The sequence below is a fragment of the Podarcis liolepis genome (assembly GCF_965112155.1).
Source record: "Podarcis liolepis genome assembly, chromosome: 15".
Lineage (NCBI taxonomy): Eukaryota > Metazoa > Chordata > Lepidosauria > Squamata > Lacertidae > Podarcis > Podarcis liolepis.
In genome coordinates this window covers 15,784,298-15,805,036 of record NC_139566.1, presented here as the reverse complement: position 1 = coordinate 15,805,036, position 20,739 = coordinate 15,784,298, and the positions used below count along the sequence as shown (strand labels likewise).

Here is a 20,739-nt window from a genome sequence, read left to right as displayed (position 1 = left end):
ATCTGGCGCTCTGGGATTTTTCTGGGTTTTGATGCGATTAGGGAAGTGGCGAGGTGTTAAGTTTCAGGAAGCAAAAGGGTAGGAATAAATGAGCAGTTCTCCAAATGGAGAGAAGTATTGAATCGGAATTGTAGAGTTGAAAAGGACCAGAAAGTGGAGTCCCCCCAAGGATTAGTATTGGGCCCTGTCCTTTTTTAAACTTGTTCATAAACTATCTAAAGGAGTGAGCAGTGAGGTGGTCAACTTTGCTAATGACACTAACTTGTTCAGAGTTGTTAAAGAGACTTCAGAGTTCCAAAAGGACTTCCTCACACTGAGTGAATGAGTGGTAAAATGACAAATGCAGTTCAGTGTAAACAAGGGTAAAGTGATGAATTTTGGGGCACCCCTCCTGAAATTCACATATACTTCCATGGGGTCTGAACTGGCAGTGACAGACCAGGAATGAGACCTAGGTGCATAATACCTCAATGAAGGTGTCGACCCAGTGTTCGGCAGCCATGAAAAAGGCAAATTCCATGCTAGGGATCCTTAGGAAAGGAGCTGAAAATAAAACTCTTGACATCATAATGCCATTATACGAATCAGTGGTGCAGCTTCATTTGGAATGCTGTGCTCAGTTCTGGCTGCCTCACCAGTTGAGAAAGTATCAGAAAAGGGCAACCAAAATGATCGTGGGGATGGAGCAACTATGTTGTGAAGACTGCAGTTACCACCATCCCTGACCACCGGTCCTGCTGGCTGGGGATGATGGGAGTTGTAGTTCCAAAGCAGCTGGAGACGCAAGTTTGGGAAACACTGATCTAGAGGTTCCCACAAATGTGGGTGAAAATCTGTCCAGGAATTGAACCTGGGACATTTAGCTTGCAGGCAGCAACACTACAGCCCTTTCCATTTGCCATGGGTGCCTGTGCTATTTCAGCTTTAAAAATAGAAACCTCAAGGGAAGGGGAACCTGTGCTGATATGCCTTGCAGGGAAAATGAGCAGGGCCTACAGCTTGGGGTTCCCCTCTGCAAAATCCTGTGTGTTTCCTAAATGTTGCAAGGCTTTCCTTCAGCCACCAAGGGGCAGTGTAAGCCTTCCCCCCCACTGTTCAAATGCTGTCTCTCCTTAATCCAGGAGTAGCTAAACTGCCCTTCTCCAGGTTTGCCAGAGTTGGACCATCAACTAAAGGCATTCCGGATTAATTTGGCAGGACCATCTTTAACAAAAAATATGTTTTATTTTTAATATTAAACGGGGTAAAGGGGACCGCTTACAATTAAGTCCAATCGCGAACGACTCTGGGGTTGCAGCGCTCATCTCGCTTTACAGGCCTAGGGAACTGCCGTTTGTCCACTTCCGCAGACAGTTTTCCCGGGTCATGTGGCCAGCATGACTAAGCCACTTCTGGCGAAACCAGAGCAGTGCATGGAAACTCTGTTTACCTTCCTGCTGGAGCGGTATCTATCTACTTGCACTGCGTGCTTTCGAACTGCTAGGTTGGCAGGAGCTGGGACAGAGCAACAGGAGCTCACCCCGTTGTGGGGATTCGAACCACCGACCTTTCTATTGGCAAGCCCAAGCGGCACAGTGGTTTAACCCACAGCCTAAATACAGCGCAGAAGGCAGACACCATAATAAAGCAGGCCTTCCCCATCATGCTGGCACAGGAGGGAAGGCATTTTCTAGGACAGTGTGTGTTACAAAATGTACATGCATAATCTCAAAGCTTGCCAACACTTTTAGGCCCATGGGCACATTTGGATTTTTCAGGGAGTGCCATGGGTGCCACCTCTAATGGTCCATTCTCTCCCTGCTTCCTTGATCAGCCCATTCCTGAGACACGGAAAGAGTGCGTCACACACCTTATATTTCCCAGTCATCTGGGTGAAGGTTAGACACAATAGAATTAATCTGAGCCTTGAAAAGTACATAGAGCTGAAAGAGGAAGTGGGAACGAATGTCGCTTTTCCAACTTCCTCCTTCAGCTCTATGTACTTTCCATGGGAGCTTCCCCACCTCTTGACTAAGGGGGTGCTGGGAGGGGGAGAGGGCAGAGGCACCCCAAGCATCAGGGGAAGACCTCAAAGTTACCCTTGCACCCACGGGTGCCACGTTGGAAATCCCTGCGTTATCTGAAGCCCAAGAAGCTCACGTTCCCTTAAAAATTGTACATTTATGCAGGTTTAATGGATGCTCAGTGGATTAAGTAACTCACACTTCTTTCATTGGGTCACAGCCTTATTTGTAATCATGGGCGACATTAAGATGGCATGCTTTTTTGGTTTTGTTTTGAAAAGGTGAAGCAAGTTCATAGAATCGTTAAAAGCTGGAAATGGCGTTAGACGTTTATCTAGCCCAACTGCCTGCTCTGAGCAGGATCTATAACTTACTCATTTCATTACATTACATTTATACCCCACCTGTCCTTCACAGAGCTCAAGGCGGCATACACAATCCCCCCCCCCATTTTAATCCTCACAACAACCCTGTGAGGTAGGTTAGGATGAGAGTGAGTACCTGGTCCAAGATCAACCAGTGCACTGAAATGAATGAGTGGGGATTTGCACCCTGGTCTCTCAGGTCTTAGTCCAGCACCCTAACCACTATACCACACTGTTGTTGGATGCAGCTAAAACACCCCCTGAAATATAACTCTCCAGGCTCTGCTCAGATGTCCTCAGCAAAGCAGAACCTGCCATCTTCCTGGGCAGCCTGCTCTGTACCTCTTCCCATTACCAAGTTTCTCCTAATCCTTAATCCAAAACAGCTTCCCTGCAATTTCCACCCATTGCTCCCAGTTCTGCCTTCTGGAGAGGCAAACAACGGTAAGTCCGTTCCATCTTCTGCACAACATGGACTTGCTGAAGACTATTGTGTCTCCCCTTCTCTTTTCCAGGCTAAATACACCCAACACCTTCCACCGTTCTGCACAGGATTTGTAAAGTACTTGTTTTTATTGTCCTTGTAACAACAGAAATCGTGAGCAAGGCAAACATGAGTCATGTGCATAGGGTTGTAGCTAGTGTTAAGTGTAGCTTAGATCCATTAACTCCAATGGGTCTGATCTGAGAACTTAGTTGGATACACCTATGGTTTTCTCTCTCTGTCTCATAAAGTCTCTGCTAATAAGCCTATAAATTCTGAAATCTGAATAACGAAGGGATACTGATTCAATCTGCACTTTCCCTACAACTTATTCTGCTTCCTTTATTCCTTTTGCAAAGAATTTGTGGTGGCCTAGAAGTTGGCAGAGGAACACTTTATTTTCTCGAACGAATTTTTTCACAGGCAGTCTACTTCTGAATACCAGATTCTGGGGGTCTAGGTGGTTGAAGCCTTTATGTCCTGGTCTAGGATGGAGTGTCCCAGTGGTTCTTATGTTCTTAGGAGCAAAATGTCTTCTGAGCTTAAAAGTATATATATATTTAAGCATCCATTAAGGGGGAGACCACCTCTGTGCCTCTGCAGTGCCGAATTCTGTAAACATACCCAGGCATATCATAGTTATCCTTCCAAAATATAAATACCTAGCCCTAAAAATGGGAAGGATCTCTGTTCCATCCCACTCTCTGTTTGCCCTTCCTTATTTTATGCACCACCTCGGGGTCTTCTTGCCCCTTGCTCAATGGACCGGTGCCACCTGGGAGTTGCTCCCTTCTCCCTCTAGCGCCGCCGAACCCCACGACACTGCAGCAGCATCCGGAAGGTGGTCCGGAATGACCTATTGCAGAGGGCGTAGCACATGGGGTTGATGGTGCTGTTGACATAGCAAAGCCAGTACCCCAGTTTCCAAAGGCCTTTGGGGATGCATCCCTGGCAGAAAGTCGACACCAGCACCATGATGTTGTAGGGAGTCCAGGTGATGATGAAGGCCAAAAGGATGGCGCTGAGCGTCCGGGCTGCTTTCTTCTCCTTCATCAGAGAGAGCGTTTTCCTTTTGGAGACACGATTCTTCCTCCTCTTCCTCCTGAAGGCTTGGCTCTTGGCCGCTGCTGGAGTCTTCTCCATCAGGGGTGGCATTGCTGCTTTCTTGAGCTTGTTCTCCATGACCGGAGGTTGCCTTGGGATCCCGACGAGGACCTTTCCGCCTGCCCAGTTCCTACCGGACGTTGCCTTGGGATCTCGGCACTGACCTGGCTGCGGTGGCTGCAGGACGGTGTTGATCATGGGCAGGCGGATGACTGCTGAGCAGATGGTGTGGACTTCGAAGGGCTGTTCCTCGCCCTCGGATGATGTCAAGGAGTCGGCAGAGGCCTCCTCCACTTCCTCGTCCTCCGTGTTGTTCCAGCTGCCATTGCTGCTTTGGTCTACGAACAGGCCCTCGGCCCTCTGCCCAGCAGGAAAGCAGCATGTCTGCAGAGGAAGGACAACTACGGCAGAGGAAGCTGCGACAGCGTGGGATGGCTCTGAGCTGCTACTGCTGCTGCCCCCGCTGCCACTGTTTGGGGGTCTTCTGGAGGCAGCTTGGGGTTTGCTCCCAAACTCTGAGCCCTGTAGTCCAGACAGTTCCTTGGCTCTCTTCTGGATCTCCTGGAAGATCTTCCAGTAGAGAGCCACCATTATGATGACGGGGAGGTAGAAGGCCGCAATGGCCGTTCCGAAGGTGATGATCGGCACAGAGAAGAACTGGATGTAGCAGTCGTCCTCGGGGACTGTCCGCTTGCCGACAAAGTTCTGCCAGAACAAGATGGCGGGTGCCCACAGGATAATGGAGATCAGCCAAGCCAAGCCTATCATAACAGCGGCCCTCTTGGGTGTCCGCTTGGCTCTGTAGGTGAGCGGGCGGGTGATGGAGAAGTAGCGGTCGAAGCTGATGACCAACAGGTTCATGACAGACGCGTTGCTGGCAACATAGTCCAGGGCCAGCCACAAATCGCAGGCCACACTGCCCATCGCCCACCGCCCCATGACAATGTAGGTGGTGTACAAGTTCATGGAGATGACTCCAATGATGAGGTCGGCGCCAGCTAAGCTGAGCAAGAAGTAATTGTTGACGGTCTTCAGCTCCCGGTTGACCTTGAAAGAGATCATCACCAGAAGGTTCCCCACCACAGTGACAAAGGAGATGATCCCCGTCGTCAAAATAATCAAGACCACCTCCCAAAGAGAGTGCCCACCTTCTGACGAAGGCTTGGTGGGTTCCAGGGTGTCGTTTGGAGCTAGTGGGTTGCTTGAGATGTTCATGGTGTCACCGTGAAGTCTCTCCTGGCCACCATCTAGGAAAGGGTTCCAGGAAGACAGCCACATGGGTATGTCGGACAAGGTCCTTTTTTACTTCTGACGGCCACCTCCGATTAAAAGGAAGTGGCAGTTGCAGACTGTCCTTCAGCCCAAGGATTTCACCTGGAAGGAGAGGAATGGAGACAGAAGTAAGTAACATAGCCTGATGCCTGCAAAGCCTACATTGGTGGTCCCAGATAGATCCCCGCTCCAGCTCTTAGCCTTTTCTAAAAAATTAAGTCTCTAGTCCTCTTAGAAAAACAGTTGTGAAGCAAAATGTGCAGGTATCCTCATAAGTGAAATCTGTGAAATGAGACAACCTGCCTGTTCCACTTGTCAGACATTTTAGCCAATGAGTGAAGTCAGAGCTATGCTTGATGCACTTCCTGTTTGGACACCAGGCGATATAAATCCCCGATCTCCTAAAGAGCTCCTGTTTCAACCTCCCCCTTCAATGCACTTTTCTGTCTTCTGTCTTATTTTCTAAGTGGAAGCTCAACAGGTTAAGCTATTCTCATACAATTATGGGGAAAGCTTCACCGTGGTAGCTCAATCAGTAGAGCATGAGGCTCTTGACCTGGGGAGGTGGGGAGCACATTTTTCAGGGGGAAATCACACCGCAAAATTGTGTGAGATCGTGGCATCCAAAATGGCCACTATTCTCTAGTGATTAAAAAAGGATGTCCCGGTTTTTCCGGGACACTTGTGGGGTATGCATTTGTCTCAATTTGCCTGCACAGTGCTTAAGTGGAGGTTAGGCAATGCCCTGTCTTTACTGAACATTTGTAAGAACATAAGAAGAGCCTGGCTGCTGGATCAGGCCAAAGCCCCATCTTGTCCAGCATCCTGTTCTCAGTTTCCAACCAGATGTCTCTGGGAAGCTCGCAAGCAGGAGCTGAGCATAGCAGAGAAATCTCCACTTGTGATTACGACCAATTGGCACACTGCCTCCAATAACAGTGTATAGCCATTGTGGCTAATAGCCATTCATTCTGTTTGGCTTGTGGGAAGATTATATGACATGGATCATTCATCTTGATTTGCTTGCAAGGCGTTTACACATCTTACCAATCATTCGCTCATCCATCCATCCATCTCCCCATCACACTTCCAATTGCAAAAAGTCTGGTGTGTGTGTGTTTTAAGTGGGTTTGTTGCATCAAAGCACTAAAATGTACTTTAATTGTGCAAACCTTAAATTCCTCCTTCAAAACATTTATTAATTTTTACTTTCATAACAGTAAAAAGGCAGCATTACAATATCTAAGAATAAAACCTACAAGAAGCATCCACTGTTAAATGCCGATGAGCTAAAAAGGAGAAAATTCATATTGCAAAGGAGGCCTGCATTGAAAAGGGTGCCATTCCAGACCCTCCAAGTTTCCCTATTTTCCAGGGACAGTCCCGGATTTACAGAAGCTGTCCTGGTTTCTGATTTGATCCTGGAATGTCCCGCTTTTCCTTAGGGCATTCCTATTTTCATCAGGTAAATGTTGGAGAGTATGGCATTATTGGACTCCCGAACCAAGGAAGATAAGTAACTATACATCTGAAGCACCCCCCAACCTTTAGAAGACATCTGAAGCAAGCCAGTCAGATGGGTGGGGTATAAATAATAAAATTGTTGTTGTTGAATAGGATGTCCCTATTTTCATCAGAGAAATGTTGGAGGGTGTGCCATTCTCAGAAGGCATCTGAAGAAAGAAAGGGATGGTTTCTGTCAAATCGTCTACTGGCAGTGAGTTCCACAGGGCAAGGCTTACCACCCTCAGCCTCTGGACCCTTGCAAAGGTGAGCCAAACCTCAGGGGTATGGGGAAGCCCCTAGAAATGCCCCAACTGAGGATCTCAAGGCTTGTGGTGGAGCATAAGGAATCAGGAAGGATTTTTAAGGTCTTTTGAGCCCCAGTTGTTTAGGCTTTGTGAATTAACCCAAGTACTTTGACCCAATGGCGACAGTCTGCAGGTGATCTAAGAAAATAAATCTAGCATACCTGAAGGCCTGCCATATGGGAGAAACAGCTGCTTTGGTCCACAATGTCCTCACCTCCTGTCCTCCCTGGGCAGCTTGGAAGGTCTCCTTTGGTCTTTCTTCTCCTTCCTTTCTCCTTTCTCTTTCTCTCCCTCCTGCCCACCAAGGGGCAGCTGAGGGAGACGGTGGCAGTGGGGGGTTTCTCAAGCAGAAAGAGCTGGCCGTTGTTCTTTTCAAAACTGCTCCTTGTGGGGCTTCCCCCACTTCTTCTCTGTCTTCCCCTTGTGTCAATATTCCATAGTCACGAGCTCAAACAGAACCTCCTGGCACCACAGAGGCACCTTGGGAGAGAAGGAAGCTGAGGCCTGATTAAAATAGGGAGGCTTGTGGCTCAGGGGCAGGACCTGCTGGGTGTGCAGGAGGTTCCAAGTTCAAGTTCAAAAAGAAGTCAGGTAAGTGATAGAACAGGGGATGCGGGTGTCGCTGTGGGTTAAACCACAGAGCCTAGGGCTTGCCGATCAGAAGGTCGGCGGTTTGAATCCCCGCGACGGGGTGAGCTCCGGTTGCTCGGTCCCTGCTCCTGCCACCTAGCAGTTCAAAGGCACGTCAAAGTGCAAGTAGATAAATAGGTACCACTCCAGCAGGAAGATAAATGGTGTTTCCGTGTGCTGCTCTGGTTCGCCAGAAGCAGCTCAGTCATGCTGGCCACATGACCCAGAAGCTGTACGCCAGCTCCCTCGGCCAATAAAGCGAGATGAGCGCCGCAACCCCAGAGTTGGCCACGACTGGACCTCATGGTCAGGGGTCCCTTTACCTTTTTAAGTGATAGAACAGACTCTTCTGCCATTGAGATCTTGGTGGAGCTGCTGCCATGCAATAGAACAGGAACGGGAAACCCTCAAGAATGTGGGGTAGCCCTCCAAGCCTCTCCATCTGGTCCTAAGGATTCTCCCCAGGCTGCAGTCTCACTGGTCTTGCTTTGAACCCCCAGTGTTTGTGCCTGGCTGGAATGTGCCCTTAAAGTCTGGTAATGCCAGACTTGCATGGATGGAAGATGGAGAGAGGGGTGCAAGTGTGTGGAAACTAGTTTACTGCACAGAGGTAAAATGGAGATGTACTGCTCCACCCAGTTTTGCTTTGACACCCTGCACCCACCCAGCTGTGGTCCTAATCTGGATTACCCCAAGCATGCAGTGGAAAGTGTTGTTGTTGTTGTTACATTTTTATTCCATCTTTCCTCCAAGGAGCTCAAGGTGGTGTACATGTTATCCTCAAAACAACCCTGTGAGGAAGGTTAGGCGGAGAGAGAGGCAGTGACTGGCCCACAGTCACCCAGGCAGCAGGGTGACATGCCACCCCAATCTCCAAGCGGTGTGAAATCCCAGGGGCTCACTCAGGGTTTGTCCCTTCCTCTCCAGGGTTCCCCCCATGCAATCTGAGAGAGCGCCTGTGCGAAGCTAATTCCTCCTCTGCTCTCTTCATAGCTTTCCTGGTTCTGGGAGACCAGCAGGGATGGGAGCTTGTCGCAGGAGGAGGGAGAGACACCCATGACTTCCCCAGCCTGACTCATCCCTGCCTCTTGGCCTCCCTCCTTGCTCTCGCCTGCTTCAGTTTCTGCTTCTGTTTCTTCTCCAGCTTCAGGCACCTCCCTCTTCTCCCTCTGACCTCCCCTTGCCATTCCACCACCACTCCCCAGGGCCTGAGCCTTCTTCCTTCGGGGGTTCCCCTCCCACCATTCCTATGCACCCAAGCAGTCCGTGAGACATCCACACTATGTTACCTTCACCAATGCATGCATTTCTGTGCCCATTGCTCTCCACTACAGTGGTACCTCAGGTTACATACGCTTCAGGTTACATACACTTCAGGTTACAGACTCAGCTAACCCAGAAATAGTGCTTCAGGTTACGAACTTTGCTTTAGGATGAGAACAGAAACTGTGCTCCGGCGGACGCAGCAGCAGCAGGAGGCCCCATTAGCTAAAGTGGTGCTTCAGGTTAAGAACAGTTTCAGGTTAAGAACGGACCTCTGGAATGAATTAAGTACTTAACCCGAGGTACCACTGTACATGCATTTTTGGTACACATTTTTTGCTTGCAGACCTGCATCACCAAATTTGAAGCAGTGCTGTCTTCGAAGGATGGCTGCCCTTGGGGCATGCCTTGTTTTGGGAAGGGCAAAGCAGGGAGGCTCCCTTTTCAACATGAACCAGACTGAAATCCACCCCCCCCTTGCCCCCAATTCTCTAGACCCAGGTGCCAGGCTTACGGCACCAGCCTGCTCCACCCTCGTATTTTTGGGCCGTGATTTTTCTTGCCTGCTCCAAATGGTTTCTAAACCTCTACCAAGGCAGGGAGGAGAGGGGCTTGCCAAGTGAGGAGGCCAGGTGCGCGTGTCTTGCGGATCGGGCCAAGAGCGGAGCGTGGTCGAGAACGCTGCCTCTCTTAGGCATCCGTCCGTTGGCGGAAAATATTTACATTAGCTTTTGATGAATGGAGCTCTGGATGTCATCATGGAGGTGCTGATGGGGAGAGAGCTGCTCTTGCCACCCTCCTCCTCGGTCTGTACATCTTTGGGCGGCGAGGATCGAGAGTGCTAAGCCATCGGGAATATCCTGTGCCTCTGTAGGTGCTCCAAGCCAGAGGAGGGCTGCCTTCTATTTGTCAACAAGAGGCAATCTCTCGGGTGCCAGAGCTGGGAGACGGAGGACCCAGGGAGAGGGGGTAAAACATCAGCATGTTCTCCTGCCCAAACATTAGTTCTCTGGGACGTTAGAAGGACAAAATTAACCCCGACAAACAGGATCAAAGCTCCAGGAAGTTTGGGAATTGTAGTACGACACAGGCAGCGGAAACCTGCCCTAAACTGCGACTGCTGTTGCAATTGGGAAAAGGAAACAGAAAGGCTGGAGAAGAGACGACAGAGTTGAAAGGAGAATCAGGGGGCCTTTCCTGTGACTTGCCCAGCCAGGGGCATAGCGTGGGTTGCCAGTGCCCAGGGTGGGGCAAGTGTTGTGCCCTTGTGATGAATTGGGCAGCAGTAAGTCCCTTTGCTGGCCATTGTCTAATTAAGGGAGTCTCTCCTTGCAAACTGGCCCCAGCCTGGGAGTAGAGATAATGCAGAGAAACACAGAGCCAGGAATATTTTTGTCCCCATCTTCCGGTTCTACATGATGGGCTCATCCACACTAGTCCCACAGTTTCTAGGCATGGGTACGAGACGTTTTTCTTTTGCCCCATGGCTCTCCCTCTGGGAAAGCCACTGTTTTTGTTTGTTTGTTTGTTTTTAATTTAGTTTCTATTAAAGACTTTTTTGTGATACAAAACAAACAAATAAACAAGGAAAAGTACATGTAGTGTCTCTACTTTCAGTTCATAGCATCTTTTCTCACAGTTCATTTACATTCAGTATGAGACACTGGACTCAGCTATACAGCTGCAAATAAAACGTTTTAAGTTTGTTGTAAAGTGCATTATACAGATATAACACTAGATGGCGATGGTGAGCTATGGCAAATTCAATATATATTTCAAAACTTTTTAAAAATAAGATTTTCACAACATTTTTTATATGTGTCTAGATTCTGCTACTATTGTCATAGACTTTTGGGGGGGGAAGAGGTGGAGGGAGAGGGAGGGGGTTGTGGGGGGTGTTGATGACATTTTCATTCTATTGCATAGTGTTTGTGCAGGGTTTTGGTGTCTACCACCCAGAGTGGCTGGGGAAACCCAGTCAGGTGGGCAGGGTACAAATAATAAAGTTATTCTCATCATTATTACCGCTGAATCGGAACGACGCCAATCCGTAACAAACCTGATTTGTTACGGATTCAGAGGTAAACAATGGGCTTTCCTGGGGAAAGCAGTGGGACAAAAGGGAAAACCTCTCGGACCCATGCCTAGGAATCATGGAATCATGGATGAGCCTTGTGACCAGTGCGGCGCACGCATCCTGCAGCCGGGAGTGGGGTGCGCTGTGTGGAGCCTCTTTGCCGCCTCTCCCTCAGCTGTAGGGCAGATGAGGGAGAGGCGGTGGGCAGACGTGTTTCGTTGCGTTTCTTGACTGAACTAAAAAGTTTAGTGAGCCCAATTTTTTATTTTTATTATTTAATTATTTTTAAAACCTCATATTTTTGTCATTTTGTCACACACCCCTCAGTGATGACACCCAGGGCAGCCCGCGCCTACCGCACCCACCTTCCTCCGCCGCTGTAGAGAACAAGAAGCTGAGAGGGAGTGCTACCCCCGGGATGGGTTGTAAGTTCAAAAGCAGGCAGGTAGGTGGCTGGGTGGGGGCTGGCTAAGGGTAGAAGGAGGTTTGTTGGGCAGCGAGCGCCCCTTTCGCCCTAATACAACAGCCTCAACTGGTGTGTGACTCACAATATCGGCGTGCATTTGTGGGAACGTTTTGCGTCTCACTTTCTTGAACCCTCTGGAATCTGCCAAAGCGTGTTCTTACTCACACTGTGTTTATGGAATAAAATTGCAGAGTGACACCTCCGCGCTGCCTGCCTTCCTCTCTTTCTCTGCCGCTGCTGTAAGTCAGCGTGCTGTTCTATTTTGGGGTTTGGTGCATGGAAAGGGCGGTGCGTTGCATGGATGCTCATGGGAGAGCGAGGAACGTGGCACCCGATTGGCTGCGGCCAGAGGTGGTGGCATTCCACAGCTCCACGGGCAGGGCACTAATCATTACTTTCAGCGTCACAAAGGTTCGTAATGTACATCGAAGCTGTGTGAAGTATTGCTCCAGTACAGTTCCAACAGTTGCTATTTTCAGGTGCGATTCAGTCACAAATTCCAGTTAGCGCAAGTTGTGCAATGATTCAAGTTGGTTTGGAGGTCTTGCGCAACAAACCAGCATACCCTCCAACATTTCTCTGGTGAAAATCGGGACGTCCTAAGGAAAACATTCTGGAATCAAATCAGAAACCAGGATGGCTTCTGTAAATTCGGGACTCTTGCTGGAAAATAGGGAGGGTCTGAGCTACCTCCCATTGGACATTTTGTGATAAGGGGAATGTATACCCTCCAACATTTCTCTGATGAAAATAGGGGTGTCCTATTCAATGATGATGATGCTCCACACAGCCACTCTGGGTAGCTTCCAACATATATAAAAACATAATAAAACAGTAAACTTTTTTTTTTTAAATTCCCTATATAGGACTACCCTCAGATGTCTTATATAGCTTGTATAGTTACTTATCTCCTTGGCTCAGGGGTTGTTGCATAACTCCATACCCTCCAACATTTATCTGATGAAAATAGGATTGCCCTAAGGAAAATGGGGACATTCCAGGATCAACTCAGAAACCGGGACATTTGGAGGGTCTGGAATGGCACTGTTTTCAACTTAGGCCTCCTTTGCAATATGAATTTTCTTTTTTTAGCTCATCGGCATTTAACAACGCTTTGTGGATGCTTCTCACTGGTTTTATTCTTAGATATTGTAATGCTGCCTTGAAATGTTTTTACGAAAGTAAAAATTAATAAATGTTTTTGCGGGAGGAATTTAAGGTTTGTACAATTAAAGTACATCAAAGTGTCAGGAATACACACAGGGAAAGTGTGGGATAAACGATGGCTTGATGCAGCCTCACCTGGCCTCTCTGCAAAAATGCTCAGTAAATAGCCGATGACGTCTAGCCACCCCACAGGCGTTGCCTGCAAACAAATTTGGAGGAATGCTCAATAAACAGGTCACCTGACGTGGCCTACGTCTGAGCACGAGCAGAGAGGCTTTGCCGTAAAAGAGGAGTGGGGAAACTTTGTCCGTCTTTATTTTTGCAGGTGGATGACATAAATTGCTCCCTCCAGCACCAAGTAACAAAAACCTCCATGTCGAGACACAGTGTGGTGTAGTGGTTAGAGGGCTGGACTATGACCTGGGAGACTCAGATTCAAACACCTCCTCTGCCATGAAGCTCACTAGGTCAAGCACCTGTCTCTCAGCTTCACCTTAGTTGTAAGGATAAATGGGGAGGGGGGGGGAGAATAATCTCTGCCATATTGAGCTCCTTGGAGGAATGGTGGGCTGCAAATAAACCCTTAAAAAGGTAAAGGTAAAGGACCCCTGACAGTTAAGTCCAGTTACAGACGACTCTGGGGTTGCGGCGCTCATCTCGCTTTACAGGCCGAAGGAGCCGGCGTTTGTCCGCTCCGCAGACAGTTTTTCCGGGTTATGTGGTCAGCATGACTAAGCCGCTTCTGGCGCAATGGAACACTGAAACCAGAGCAGTGCACGGAAACACCGTTTACCTTCCCACCGGAGCAGTACCTGTTTATCTACTTGCAGTTTTTGGTGTGCTTTCGAACTGCTAAGTTGGCAGGAGCTGGGACCTAGCAACAGGAGCTCACCCTGTTGTGGGGATTCAAACCACCAACCTTCTGATCGGCAAGCCCAAGAGGCTCAGTGGTTTAGACCACAGCGTCACCCGCATCCCTTAGCATGACCTTAACTCCCGTTCTGTTCTTGCAGTGGATGGATGAACTTGAATGGTTTGTTTGCATTTTGTAATATTGACTATAATATTAATAAACATGATCTGTTCTGTGCGCATTGATGTTCAAAGGTTGTTGCCATCTCAGCCTGACCTACCTTGCAGGGTCGTTGTGAGGGTAGGATGTGAAGGGGGAGAACCGTGTCTGCCACCTTGGAGGAAAGGTGGGCTTATCAAGTAGAAATGTCCAGTTTCATAGCCTGCCTCTGACTTTCCAAAAGCACCAGCCTGGCTGCCGTTAGAAAGATCTAGGATCTGATGCGTTACATAATGGTGTCTTTTATATCTGCAGACGCATCCATTCTCAATTGATGCCCAGAGTCGGGGACCGTCTGCCTGCTTACCCTTATTTAATTTCTCTCCTTCTAAAAGCCTTAATTTGAAACAGAAGGCAGTTGTTTACAACCTTGCCTGGGGTCCAGCAAGGCCCCTGAAGGGAATCTAACACAGGGACATAAGGAGAGTCTGGCTGCTTCTGCTGGACCACGCCAAAGACCCGTCTAGTTCAGCATCCTTTCCTCACTGTGTGGCCAAGCAGACGCTCCGACGGGAAGCTGGGAAGCAAAGCCAGTGGTCAAGGGTAGGGTAGGGGTGCCATGTTTCTAGAAGGAAAATTCAGGACACAAAAGTTGTTAAGCTTTTTTTGGGGGGGAGTGAAAGATCGCACTAAAATGCTGATGGAATTTCATGAAGACTTAAAAACAAAAGATCAGAAACTGATGTAAAAAAAGTGAAGAAGTGAAATTAAGGCTGAAAAATTGAGAACCAGGAAAATCAAGTCGGACAGATTCACCTGTCCCTTGCGTGGGGTGGGGTGTCTTGACTTTTCCCACTTTTTTTTTGCTGTGGGAAAGAGAAACCAGATCTTCCAAAAGCTATGTGAATAGAATAGGACATAGCACATGTGCAGGAAACCTTTGAGGCTGCCTTCGCTGGCAGGTGGTTAATGTTACTGTTGGGGGCGGGGGGCGGACTGGGGAAGTGAGCCCCCACTCAGCTCTCTCCAGAGAAGTGGAACATTTGTCTCATATCTTCCCCATATAAGCTCTCCCCGTCTGCTTAAGCCACGTGCTTGCAATTCCACAGAACTTGCGAGAGCTTCTAAACACTGAAGTGTTTAGAACTTTTCATTCGAGCGCGCAGGATTGAGCCCCTGAACCTCTTTCCAGTGCCATGGCTTGGCCCAGAAAGACATTTGATTTGACTGATTATCTGTACACTGTTCCCCCAACAACAACACCATGCTCAACGCAGCTCCAGATAATTACAAAGCACTGAAAATTAGCAAGCAACCTCTCTATCAGAGTAACCGTCCTGAGCACAATAGCACAGATTTAAAGCAATGCGGGTGTCGCTGTGGTCTAAACCACTGAGCCTCTTGGGCTTGCCGATTGGAAGGTTGGTGGTTCGAATTCCCGTGACAGGGTGAGCTCCCGTTGCTCTGTCCCTGCTCCTGCCAACCTAGCAGTTCAAAAGCACGCCAGCGCAAGTAGATAAATAGGTACCACTCCAGTGGGAAGGTAAACGGCATTTCCGTGCACTGCTCTGGTTTTACCAGAAGCGGCTTGATCATGCTGGCCACATGACCTAGAAAAACTGTCTGCAGACAAACGTCGGCTCCCTCGGCCAGTAAAGCGAGATGAGCGCCGCAACCTCAGAGTCATTTGCGACTGGACTTAACTGTCAGGGGTCCTTTACCTTTACCTTTTAAAGTGATTCAGTTAACATGGAATGTTTCTTGGGGTGGTATATGGGGACAAATTGTTATATACATTTTCAGAAAACGAAAACTCAACGCTCCCTCGCAAGCAGCAGCACATTGTTACAGAAAGTAATGGTGACAGTGCCTCTGAGCATATAGTCACCTTGCTTTGGGGTGCTTCTCTGTTCTGAGAATCCTTTACATTATAATGACAGTTGCACCCCACTTTTCCTTCTTGGACTGCAAGGGGGAGTACATGGTTCTCTTCCCCTCTTCCAATTTTATCCTCACAACAACCCTGAGAGGTAGGCTTAGGCTGAGAGATACTGGCAGGTTCAAGGTCCCCAGTGGTCTCCCAGGTCTCAGGCCAGGGATGCTGAGTTGTGCCCAACATTGGAGGGGCCCGTTGCGCATGCATGACGCCACACGTACGATGTCCCCCAACCCTTCTTGAGCAGGGGGCAATGGTTCCCCTTAACCTGGAAAAGGTAAGGCACACATAAAACAGTCTCTCGGTACTAATTCTGGGTTCTCTGTTCAAATGAGAACAGCAGTGCTTTCTCATTCCAAGCAAAACCAATTTGCTTGGAAGTACCGGTAAAATCCTTCTGAAAAGAATTGGAAATGCTTCTGAGTGAGCACGGTTAACAAGCAGGCTTTCTCTTGCCCGTGGTTCCCCATTGTAGCCCACAACTGTTTCTCTTCCGCCATCTGACCTACGCTTGCGATGCAAACCATCCCCTTACAACCTCCAAGGGCGTAGGGTGGGCAGGAAGCATTTCTGTGTGTGTGTTGAGGAAATTCTGTTGTTAAACGGCAAGCAAAATTCTTTCCCACAATTTTTCATTTGATGGGTGAATGTCTCAGTTCTGGTTTCCCTCCACATTTCCACGGTGGTTTGTGAATGCTGTTTTTAAAGGGCTTGTGGAAATTCAATTTAGGATGAATTTCTCCTGCTATGCACATTTTTTTTGTGTGTGTATGCAATTTTGCCCATCATACACATTTTTCGCATAGCAATTTCCTCTAATATAGTGCAATTTTTCTGCATGCTAATTTTTGGCTTTACATGCATAGACACACATTTTACCCCAGTGCCTCTATTTTGGTACATGTCACTTGGCCCGAGAACATCTTTGCCATGTTCTGAGAACCGTCAAGGTTCGCTGGGTTTGGGTTCGTGAAAGTGTGAATGAGGTATGCTTGCCTTCAAATGCGAACAGAATCAAATTTGTCTTTCATACCTAGGTGAAATGTGTTTATTTCTGATGAGCATCTAGTCTATATTAAATCTAAAGCTATGTTCCAGAGAGGCAGCTGTGCTAGCCTATTCAGGCAAACAAACACAGAAAGAGCCTTGTGGCACTATAAAACTAGACTTTTTATTGTGGCCGAAAGCTTTATGCCACAGAATAACTGTGGATGTTTAGGTCTACAATCCACCGACCATCAGTGATTTGACACAGACAGATAATATCAAAAGAGCTCAGTGGGTAATCAGGCTGGTTTTTAGGCCTGAGAGTCACTGTCCTGGGTCAATTCACCAGGATTTGTCCCCTTACATTGTACAAAAGCATTTTCCAGGCAGTCAACAGTTTTGGTAGGATTCAGCCACATGCTGGCAAATTCAGGTTGCGCAATTCAGGCTGATTTGGAGCATTTGCACAACAAACTCGCCCCCCTGCAACCCCCCCCCGTCTTCTTTTTATAAGGAAAACGATAGGCAATGCACAATAAATTGTGGGATAGCCGTTGCTTTGATGCTACGCCATCTAACATGCCCACAAACAAATCAGAACAAGTGCTAGATAAATGGCCATGGTTGTCTTAGCCTCCCCACAAACTTTGTGCAAACAAGGCAGGATAAATGCTCATGAAAACAGATTGTCTGGAAATGGCCTCAGCGCTGCCTTAGATCGTGTCGATCTCTAAAGGCTACAAGGCAGTTGACATGAATGCCTCACTTACCTTCTTGACTCAGATTTTCGGATCATAGCCCATCCAGGTGAGATGCCTGCTGGCCTCTCTGGTTCCTTTGAGACTCACTGAAGCACTTGCCTGGTCTCTAGCCGAGGGCTTTTGCTCTTTCTGGGAAGTCTGGTAGTGGGAGCAAACAGCAGACTGGAAGAAGAAGGGAAAAAACACCCACCCAGCACTCCAATAAACCATCCTCCTCTCCTTCGCTCCCTCTGCTGGATACGAGACCAAGAGTGAGACTCCTGGCTTTGTGGGAGGATTTTAGAAGGTTGTTATGGAATTGACAAATACGAAACGGATCAGTAGCATAGGAAGTTGCCTTCAGCTGAGTCAGACCACTGGCCCATCTAGCTCCATATTGTCTGCACTGACTGGCAGCAGATCTTGTCAGGGTTTCAGGCAGAGAATCCGATCCTAACCCTATCTGGAGATGCTGGGGTTGAGCCTGGGGCATCCAGCATTTAAGCTCCACAGCTGGCCTATGGCAGCTTTTTTTTAAAAAAATCCTTACTGTAAAAAAAAGAAAGCCACAAATATACCTCTCTGCTTTGGTAACTAGAAGCAGAAATGCTGACTTTTGTTTAGAAGGCTGGGTGTGAGAAGGGGTCTAGCCATGGGCTTAGTGTATTTTTATTTATTTACTTTATTTGGGGGGCAGCTGCCCCCCTGCCCCTGGCTACACCCATGGTTGCAGCTTTGCGGTTGAGCATCAGTTGGAACTGGGACATGGGTGGCGCTGTGGGTTAAACCACAGAGCCCAGGGCTTGCCGATCAGAAGGTCGGCGGTTTGAATCCCCGTGATGGGGTGAGCTCCCGTTGCTCGGTCCCTGCTCCTGCCAACCTGGCAGTTCGAAAACACATGAAAGTGCAAGTAGATAAATAGGTACCGCTCCGGCGGGAAGGTTTCCGTGTGCTGCTCTGGTTCACTAGAAGCGGCTTAGTCATGCTGGCCACGTGACCCGGAAGCTGTACACTGGCTCCCTTGGCCAATAAAGCGAGATGAGCGTCGCAACCCCAGAGTCGGTCACGACTGGATCTAATGGTCAGGGGTCCCTTTACCTTTATCAGTCGGAACTGACACTGATGCTAACTTGAAGAACTAGACCTTGAAGAAATTGTGCTTGAGCTTGCTTTTCTTAGAATCATAGAATTGTAGAGTTGGAAGGGACCTTGACAATCATCAATAATAATAATAATAATAACAACAACAATTTATTATTTATACCCAGCCCCAGCCACTCTGGTCGGTTTCCAACAGAACACTAAAATACAATCTAGTCCAACCCTGAGCAATGCACGAATATGCAGCTGTCCCATACTGCGATCGAACCTGCAGCCCTGGTGTCATGCGCACCACACTCTAACCAGCCCATTCCTTTCCCCTCAAGTGCCATGTTTATTTTTAGTTGTGAACAGTCTTAATGCTATTCCTCACTCCCCCCAGCCTCTCTGAGAGCCTTTGGCTAAAGGGGCTATTGATTTAAATAAATTAAATAAATATGGTTAGGCCTTAGTAGGAATCATTACAGTCAAACCTCGGTTGTCAAATGCAATCCGTTCTGGAAGACCTTTGGACCTCCGAAATGTTCGACAACCAAGGCACGGCTTCCGATTGGTTGCAAAAGCTTCTTGCACTCAAGCGGAAGCCGTGTCAGATGTTCAGCTTCTGAAAAACGCTCAAAATCCGGAGCATTTACTTCTGGGTTTTCCGTGTTCGGGAACTAAAACACATGATAATGGAGGTGTTTGGGAACCGAGGTATCAGATTGCTTCATCTTATTAACAGGAGGTGTTTGTTCGGTCTAGTGATATTTGACTGGCTATTTACCTTTTGTTACGTTTTGTAACTGCTGGTGTGTTATCCTGGAATGTTGCTGCCTAACATTTTATGGTGCAGAATTTATCTGATATTGTGAGCTGCTTTGAGCATAGCTTGCCATGGAGAAGCAGCATTCAATTAAAATACTGCTTCTGGTGAATTCCTTGTAAACTAATATGCTTGCCTTGGTCTAGGCTTGTTTGCTGTTGTTGTTGTTTAGTAGTGTCCGACTCTTCGTGACCCCCTGGACCAGAGCATGCCAGGCACTCCTGTCTTCCACTGCCTCCCGCAGTTTGGTCAAACTCATGCTGGTAACTTCGAGAACACTGTCCAACCATCTCATCCTCCGTCGTCCCCTTCTCCTTGTGCCCTCCATCTTTCCCAACATCAGGGTCTTTTCCAGGGAGTCTTCTCTTCTCATGAGGTGGCCAAAGTATTGGAGCCTCAGCTTCAGGATCTGTCCTTCCAGTGAGCACTCAGGGCTGATTTCCTTCAGAATGGATAGGTTTGATCTTCTTGCAGTCCATGGGACTCTCAAGAGTCTCCTCCAGCACCAGAATTCAAAAGCATCAATTCTTCGGCGATCAGCCTTCTTGATGGTCCAGCTCTCACTTTCATACATCACTACTGGTTGGTCTAGGCTAGTCTTCCCCTATGTCATACCCTCCAGCTGTACTGGGGCTGATGGGACTTGTAGTTCAAAATATCTGGAGAGCACCAGGTCAGCACAAGCCAGGATATGCTGAACAGGTGCGACAGAATATGTGCCTTGTCTGGTCTTTAACAGTTGTGTCAGTGTAAATTTCAGCCCACGTTCGTTGCACTTCCTAAAACAGTACACAAACCAAAACTTGGACTTCTGCAGGTTTCATGATGCAGTTCTCCATCCAAAGACTGTGTACAAAAATATTTAGTTTTGTTTTCAAAGAAATGCTTTTAAAGAAACAAATACAGGTTAGGCTGGAACAATGGGAAACTGAGAGAAACCAAAATCGGCAGACTTATCAGTAATGTGCCAAACTGAACTAAAAACTGGGAAAATAAGAAACCGAGTGAAACTGAAAGGGACATATCCGTCCATTCCTGAGGACAAATGGATCTGGCTTCAGCTTCTTTGGGGAAGACCTTAGCTTGGCAAAGCAAACCACAGTGCCCTGTGCATTTCCGATCTTCCAAACCATGGTTAGCTTAAGCGTACGGTGAGGTGTAGCATCGGTGACACTGAGACAGAGAAACAACAATAAAAAGTTAGGTGAGGCCAGAAGCCCATTTCCATAGTCACTGTACAAAGCAGAGCAGACAGGAAACAGCTGTGAGATTTAAAACACCTCTCCTTTGTACAGAGTAGTGCTGTATGTGGGAACTCGCTGGAACACGGGCCTAGATTAATGGGGTGAGCTTGCCATAGAACACAGCTGGGCCTTTCATGGAGAGAAAAAGGTCTTAGCCGTAGAGAAGGGCTGCAGAAAACAGCGGAGATGAGAGTGTTTTATTTTCTCCTACGTTTCTTTGCTCATTTCCCATTGGCAGGGCCTGTGTGCTCTATTCATATCCAGGAGCCTGG

General features: G+C 48.0%; 1 protein-coding gene across 1 annotated transcript; it reads right to left on the bottom strand.

Moving 5' to 3' along the window:
- Positions 1-2,922: 2,922 nt before the first annotated feature.
- CHRM1 (cholinergic receptor muscarinic 1) lies at positions 2,923-17,400 on the bottom strand. Its single transcript, XM_083477953.1, has 2 exons — positions 17,348-17,400; positions 2,923-5,330 (listed from the first exon to the last, which is right to left on the bottom strand). Exon 2 carries the CDS (start codon positions 5,232-5,234, stop codon positions 3,651-3,653), a length of 1,584 nt encoding a protein of 527 aa, XP_083334079.1. The 5' UTR covers positions 5,235-5,330; positions 17,348-17,400; the 3' UTR covers positions 2,923-3,650.
- Positions 17,401-20,739: the final 3,339 nt, after the last annotated feature.

What these genes read in the sequence shown, in the direction of transcription:
- CHRM1 (XM_083477953.1), bottom strand. Translation starts at nt 5,234, where the DNA reads ATGTGGCTGTCTTCCTGGAACCCTTTCCTAGATGGTGGCCAGGAGAGA.